At 38.3% G+C, this 7871-nt stretch overlaps 1 protein-coding gene across 1 annotated transcript; it reads left to right on the top strand.

Moving 5' to 3' along the window:
* The first annotated feature begins 374 nt into the window (after window positions 1-374).
* LOC149530460 (endoglucanase 25-like) lies at window positions 375-6044 on the top strand. Its single transcript, XM_089811889.1, has 6 exons — window positions 375-910; window positions 3091-3401; window positions 4048-4509; window positions 4636-4771; window positions 4869-5041; window positions 5151-6044. The coding sequence occupies exons 1-6, from the start codon at window positions 535-537 to the stop codon at window positions 5550-5552; spliced, it is 1860 nt and encodes a 619-aa protein (XP_089668015.1). The 5' UTR covers window positions 375-534; the 3' UTR covers window positions 5553-6044.
* The last annotated feature ends 1827 nt before the right edge of the window (window positions 6045-7871 follow it).

The raw sequence follows: 7871 nt of genomic DNA, 5'->3' as shown, positions 1-7871 counted from the left end.
CAATTTTTTCCCCGAACATTAAACCCAAGACTGCAGTTAACCAAATGTGTTGGCATTTGCATTAAACCCCCAAATTTTCCCCACCCATCTGGTCGGCAGCGTACAATTTCAAGTGGGCTTTTTACTGTACTCTACTAACCCAGCTCACACCGAACGGCTGGCGCGGAGCTGTCTGCGTCTGATAATGGTATACTCTCAACATCTCACCACACCTTTCTTACTCAGGACAAACACCATTTTCTTTATACGCAATACTTCATAAAGAAAGCTTTGGAGTAGTTGATACGTCAGCGTCCCCACCAAATAGCAGCACCCAGTGAGCCTCTTCTGCCTTAAAGTTGAATCCAAGGGCATCCCCTTTTCTTCCTCTTGATATTGCAGAGGCCTACTAGTTCAGATCATATAGTCTTGCTTCCAATGCCTGCCTGATTTAACCCCAAATTTTTCTCAGGAATAGCCTGAGAAAACCCAAAAGGAGAAGGAGGAAATAGGAAAGCCCACATTTGCCCTGCTTCCTTGTTGGGGTTTAATACAATGTCTGCCTATGGGCGAGATCCATGGGGAGGCCCGTTGGAGATCAATGTGGACTCTGCGACGGATGATGATAGGAGTAGGAATCTTCAGGATTTCGACAGAGCGGCGCTGTCGAGGCAGCTCGACGAGACTCAGCAGAGCTGGTTGTTGGGCCCTGGTGAGCAGAAGAAGAAGAAGTATGTAGATCTGGGATGCATTGTTTGCAGTAGGACCGTCTTCAAGTGGATTGTTATATCTTTTCTCGTCTCTGGTTTCATAGCCGGGCTTGTGACCCTCATTGTTAAGACGGTCCCCCGGCACCACCATTCTCCTCCTCCGCCTGATAATTATACCCAGGCTCTTCGGAAGGCTCTCATGTTCTTCAATGCTCAGAGATGTAAGTTCGAAACCCATGTTTATGGATTAAGAAATGTTCATTCGTTGCCTGGAATGTCAGTTTTTTTTACGGCAGATTATGCAAGGTCTCTTGAGTCTCGTTAATATGTTTTTCGTTCTAGGTAGCTCTGTGTGCGTGTGTGTGAAAGGATCTGTAAATGCTGCTTTTCAATTGTCTCTACTAGACTACCGGTCCAATTTTTTCATGCCTTATTTTATACCCATATGCTGCAGATCACTGAGTGTATGAGTTGTTTATGGTGTGCGTGTGTAGTGGGGGTGTGAGTGAGTGTGTGCACTGGGCTGGAAATGCAACTTTTCAATTGTCTCCACTAGACTGCTAGCCGATTTTGTCATGGCTTATCTTCAGATCACTAAGTGTATGAGTTGGTTATGGAAGATCTTATGATTTATCTTTTGGCGTTAGTAAATTTCTATTTTTTGTTTCATGCCCAGCTGGGCCGGTGCTTTACAAATTGCACCTGACTGCCACATCTCACTGTTGTTAAAAGTCCTATTTGTACAGATTTTTGGTCCATGCTCCAGTATCTCCATGTAATGCATCTCTTAGTTTGTGCATTGGCCACCTCTGATCTCAGATCTTGTGCTCTGTTTTCTTGTGGCTCATAGTCTACCATATTTTAGGTACCTGTATAAGTGCGGTTTGGATCAAGCAACACGTGAATGCTGCTTTTGTCAGGCGAATAAGAAAATTCCGACATTTTTACTGTAAATCCCCAAGAACGTACATCCATGGACGAGTTCATGTTTCCTCTTCCATTTTTTCTAAATTTACGTTTGTTTTTATGGTCACGTTGATCAATGTTTCTCCAATGGTTGCTTGAAGAGAAAAATCTCCATATCACTGTACCAGTTTAGAGATCTCATAAGTTTGGCTTCTTATGGTGTAAAGTCCCCACAATGCTGTAGATTAAGCCATTAAACACCACGTGTAATTCTAGAGTCCAGAAATCTAGATCGGCAGGCTCTGTTTGCGGAGAGCGGTCTTCAAAATCTAATCTTTACTGTCGATCTAACACCTCCATCTAACAAGCCATCTATAATTCATATACTGCATCGCCAAGTATAAGGATCGACTACTTAATATCTTCTTATTTGATTCGTGTTATTTAATAGCTTTCTGTTTTTTTTTCGTGCCAATGTAGGTGGTTTTTTGTGAATTGGCCTGTGACGGTCTCATTACTTAAGAATAGTGCTCCTAACAGCTTGACACGGTTCTCCTAAGATTTGGCTTTGTGTCAAAGCATCTTGGTAGATTACCTTAAGCCAGATCTCTTAAACATCACTCAATTGGCTATCAAAACAAACCCACAGCTGTGATTACCTCTGTTTTATTGAAACTTCTAAAGCATGTATTTAATTTGTTGTAAAATTATATGCTTCTGCTGAAAATTCAAAATTGAGCTATTAGTGAGATATGTCCATGGATAAGTCACACTGAACCCTGGATTATGAAAGTATCTTTTAAATTCTTTTTGTTTTTTTGGAAACTTTTGTCATGATGTGAATTAGTCTCTTGGTGCAGTAGTAGATCAATTCATAAAAATGCCTTAGAGATTTCTCCAGACCATTGCACTACATGACTGACATGGTTTTCTATTTTTTGGATGTTCAATTTTTTTTGAAACCCTTGATCACGATGTGAAATAGCCTCGTAGTGCAATAATAGATCAATTTATAAAACTGTTTCTTTTAAGTACATCTTTAAATCTTAACTTTTAATCAATCTGAGATGATATATCTCTAGATTGAGCGCTTGAGTACTTTGCAAGTTATCCTTCCTGCATTGATTCCAATGTTAATATCTGTGATTGCAAACCTGGTGCTTGGCCCGCTTTACTAATCCTGACGTGTTCTTGAGCTTTAGTTTTTTGGAAATATTATCCTGACAATGTATCTTTATTGTTTGTTTTTAATTATTCATTCCATGTTTGCATATTTTTCATTTGAGTTTAGAATCTTGCACATAGTCTCAGAAGCCTGAAGAATATAATTGGATTCAGACTGAGCCATTGTTTCATCTTTGGTCTTCTCACAAATAAACCATGTTTAAGAATTATAAACCTAAAGATTACAGGTGAACTCAAACTGGGCCATTGTTTTGCTTTGATGTCTTTAGAGATAAAATATGCATTGATTAGTTTGTGTGCTGAATGACAGCTGGGAAACTCCCCAAGCACAATAATGTATCTTGGCGAGGTAATTCTTGCTTGCAAGATGGCATGTCTGATCCAGGAGCTAGCAAAACAAATTTGGTTGGTGGATTCTATGATGCAGGAGATGCTATCAAGTTCAATTTTCCTGGTGCATTTGCTATGACTATGCTTAGTTGGAGTGTTATTGAGTACAGTGGAAAGTATGAATCTTCAGGAGATCTCAACCATGTTAAAGAGATCATTAAATGGGGAACGGATTACCTTCTCAAGACATTCAATTCATCTTCTGATGATATAAATGTGATCTATTGTCAGGTACTTCACATAACTGAGTCTTCTAGCCACCATCAGTGGTCTGAGGCTCGTTGCATGCTTTTTAATATTCTAAACCTTGCTTTTGAAGTTTCTCTACATTTTGGGTTCTGAAAGAGTGCATGGAATTAAAGGATTGAATCAAAGTAAATTTTATCCTGTTCAAAAGCAGGCTAATTATTCTCAAATTCCATTTCTCACCTTCTTCAGCTCTGAAAAGTTCCAAATGTGTTGTGTCCTATTCTTCTATTGGGATTTTCTTTCAGATGCCAATTTTTTTTCTAGTATGTACGGGTAACTAATTGGTGTTTCTTATTCTGTGTCATGCTTTTAAAAAAAGGGTTACTGTTTGGTAGCAAAACAATTCTATTTTTTGCAAGGAAAGCATCACCATTGATTTTGCAAGTCAAAACCACAAAAGCAATTACCATCTTGTGTAATGTGATCTAGTTGTAAGGAATTGTGAAGTCATTGATTAGTATTAATAACCTCTTTAAAGTTTATTACACAACACAAATAAAGTTACCAGTAATGAGAATTCTTGCATTTTGCTCAACCACTTTTATTTTTTCAATGGATTAACAGTGTTTTATGAATATGTGCCTATCTTTCTACAAGAAATACTTAAATACTGCTTACAAACCTCCAGGTTGGAAAGGGCGATACCTCAGGTGGGATGAGCAATCCAAATGATCATTATTGCTGGGTGAGACCCGAAGATATTGACTATACACGTCCAGTAACTGCATGCTCCTCTGGTTCAGATTTGGCTGCAGAGATGGCAGCTGCTTTGGCAGCAGCATCAATTGTTTTCAAGGATAACAAGCACTACTCACAGAAGCTTGTGAAGGGTGCAAAGACTCTTTTCAAGTTCTCTAGAACCCAGAGAGGTCGATATAGTGCTGGTGGCAGTGATGCTGCCATCTTCTACAATTCCTCTGGATACTATGATGAGTATGTCTGGGGGGGTGCATGGCTGTATTATGCTACTGGAAATTCGTCATACCTTCAGCTGGCCACAACCCCTGGAATTGCCAAGCGGGCAGGAGCATTCCGTGGGGGACAGGACTATGGTGTCTTAAGCTGGGACAACAAACTGGCTGGTGCACAAGTAAGTGCAATTGTATGCTAAACACAATCAGGGCTTACTGTAGTTAACTGATGAGTCTAGTGCGACTCTTCTTTTAAGTCTCTAACAATGCTTATGTTGGGTCACTGGCGTTGGTTGTTTTTGCAGGTTCTCTTGAGCAGACTTAGACTTTTCTTAAGCCCAGGATACCCATATGAGGATATCTTGAAGAGTTACCATAATCAGACAAATATTGTAATGTGCTCATACCTCCCGGTCTTTCGTTCCTTCAATAGAACAAGAGGTGAAGTTCTTGGAAATTTTTTGTTTCATTTTTAGAGTTTCTGGGGTGTGCTTCAAGGATTTTTACATCTTGACAAAACTGAATTTGGTCTTCACAGGAGGTTTAATTCAGCTGAACCATGGGAGGCCTCAACCATTGCAGTATGTAGTAAACGCAGCTTTCCTTGCCTCAATTTATGCTGATTACCTAAAGGCTGCAGATATTCCTGGCTGGTATTGTGGTCCAAACTTCTTCTCTGTCCAAGTCTTGCGAAACTTTGCAAGAACTCAGGTACTATTCTATATAAAATCCTTTTTTCTTAATGATCAGAAGTTTCTGTATCTGTCATTTTTATGCTCATGAGGAACTTATTGATCTCTTATGCTTAAATCTTTGGCAGCTAAACTATATCTTGGGCAAAAATCCAATGAAAATGAGCTATATTGCGGGATATGGTAAGCATTACCCTAAGCATGTTCACCACAGGGGGGCATCTATCCCAAAGAACAAGATCAAATACTCATGTAAGGGAGGCTGGAAATGGCGAGACAGTCCGAAACCCAATCCAAATGTTATTGTAGGAGCTATGGTTGCTGGCCCTGATAAATTCGACAGGTTCCATGATGTTCGTACTAATTACAATTACACGGAGCCAACACTTGCAGGAAATGCGGGGCTGGTTGCAGCTTTGGTTTCTGTAGCAGGGGGGGACACTCTTGGAATAGACAAAAATACAATGTTTTCTGCAGTTCCCCCCATGTTCCCAACTCCACCTCCTCCTCCAGCTCCTTGGAAGCCATGATTGAAATGGTGTTGACATGCTTTGTGTAGTGGTATGTAAGGTTGTATGAATGTCACGTTGGGAAAGGACGGATATATCCATCTTTTTAGTATTTCCATGATATATGTACAAACAAACCTGAAGGTGCCCTGCTTGTAATGCACCATTGCATTCAGTTATCAGGCTTTACAAGTGGGGAATCCAGCTGCATAAGCACACTAACTATTGTACCCTGTGATCATGTTATGGAGAATATCTCGAGGAATAAATTTGAACGTGAATCAATCTCAGGCTAGGCAAAAGTAGGAATGAGAACTGAGAAATATGTCTTCATCCCTGTTGTTTATACTTGGCAAGACACCTAATTGGTCTGCTTTATCCCAATTAGATTGCTATGTCCTAGAACTAAATAATTTGATTTTGTCTGGACTTCCAAATTTTCAAAGCCATTTGGGCTTGTAGAAGTTGTATAATTACTGCTTATATAAAAAATTCTTTTAATCTTTAATACCATATGCAACTTTAAGATTTGGTACAGCAATTTATTGTATTTGCAATCTTCCAAAAATTCACCTTAATTTTTTCATTTGTTTTCATTGTGGTGATTTTTATCAATTAGCAATTGCATTATTGGGGTTTTTAAACTCAGTATCTCACACCTACAGTTTGAGAGTAGTGATCCAAAAGTGTCTCTATTGAGGTTTTAGGAACCCTTTTCATTCATGAATTAATTTTTACTCTAGTCATAATTTTATTTTATTATCTAAGTAATTTATAATTACCTTCAACTACTAGTATAGAACAAAAATAATTATATAAGTTGTGTAAGTGATTGTCTAACTAGCTTATCTATTCAGGCATATTTTTTGATGGAGGCTCTCCATAAAATATTTGTAGCTATTTGATAACATACTTAGGAAGACTTGATCCTTGATGGGCTCTTTAAGAACCTTTCAACTTCATTGGTAGACAAAGGGCACATTGACCTATTAAGTCATATTCACTCATGTTGAATCGAGCAGAACACTGGTGAAAAGATCAAGCAAGGGATGTGCAAGGTGAATCTGCTAGAAAGAGATTAGAAAGAAGAAGATAGAGTGAAGCAGAAATCTGAACAAACAAGGTAGTCCTAAACCTAGTAGATCACTTGACTGTTACTTTCTTACCATTGTAGCAGATAAAATCTCTTAACAGGAGTGGATCTAACAAGTTTGCAAAATTCTATATGATAACATCGATCACTAATGTTTGTAAGTCCTTTAGAGGAGGCCACACTTTACTAATGACAAGGAGTGATAAGGTCTAGATGATCTTTGGTTAAAACTCTCTAACCAAGTTACACTAAAAATGTGTATGTAAACCACAAGGTTGGCTCCTACTAGAGCTCACTTTTGAAGAGTGAAATTTTTGGGTTGCTAGTTTCTAGGTGGTTTTTTTTCCCCCTTTATAGGGTTTCCACGTTAAATATTTGTGTCAAGCTATGTGATTGTTTGTGTTGTAAGTTGATTTTCATGTTACTTAATGCCGCAACTCGATATAAGATAAGTTATATCTTTGATACTTGTAAAGTAAAGAACAATGAGATACCAATTTGAAGTAAAGTTTGATATAAGATGTTGAATGTGATCATTGAGTTAATATTATGATAGCTTATGAAGTTTGAATTGGTATTGATTTTTTTTAAGGCATGTAGGATAACTAGTGATAATCGATTAACCACCCCCACCTTCAGTTATCTAACAATTGGTATCAGAGCTGAGTGCTTGAAGAATTTTGTTGAAGGAACTTGAGCTAAAGTTCCAAAGATGTATAAGAGAGAGGTACCAAAGCTGAACAAAGAGAGTTTCTCCTCATGGCAAACAAAATGAGGTTACATGTATCTAGTATTGGAGACAATAATCTACGTTGGCTAGCAAATACTTATGTTGCTCCTACCCCTCCTATGACGGTGGAAGAGATGTCACACAAGAAAGAACATAATAGTATGATGATTGAGATTGCATGTGCTTTGAATGATGTTGAGTTTGATGATATCAAGAACCACACTAATTCAAAAGAAATGTGGGACAAGTTGCCATTTGTACATGGTGATGAGAATGTGTTGAGAACAAGAACAAAAAGTTTGAGAGGCAAATATGATGATGTAAGAATGAAGGAAGGTGAAAATGTTGTGCTTTATGTGAAACAAATCAAGGAAGTTGTTTGCAATTAAAGCTATTGGAGGAGTTATCGGTGATTTTGAAGTTGTAAAGTTCTCAAAACTCTTCCCATCTATGCTATAAAAGTTTTTGCAATTCAGGAAGTTAGAGCTACACCTAGTAATAATCTTACAATTGATGG

The sequence above is a fragment of the Cupressus sempervirens genome, chromosome 11, assembly GCF_028749045.1.
Source record: "Cupressus sempervirens isolate cs-2001-9-10 chromosome 11, ASM2874904v1, whole genome shotgun sequence".
NCBI lineage: Eukaryota > Viridiplantae > Streptophyta > Pinopsida > Cupressales > Cupressaceae > Cupressus > Cupressus sempervirens.
This window is presented reverse-complemented; position numbering and strand designations above follow the sequence as displayed.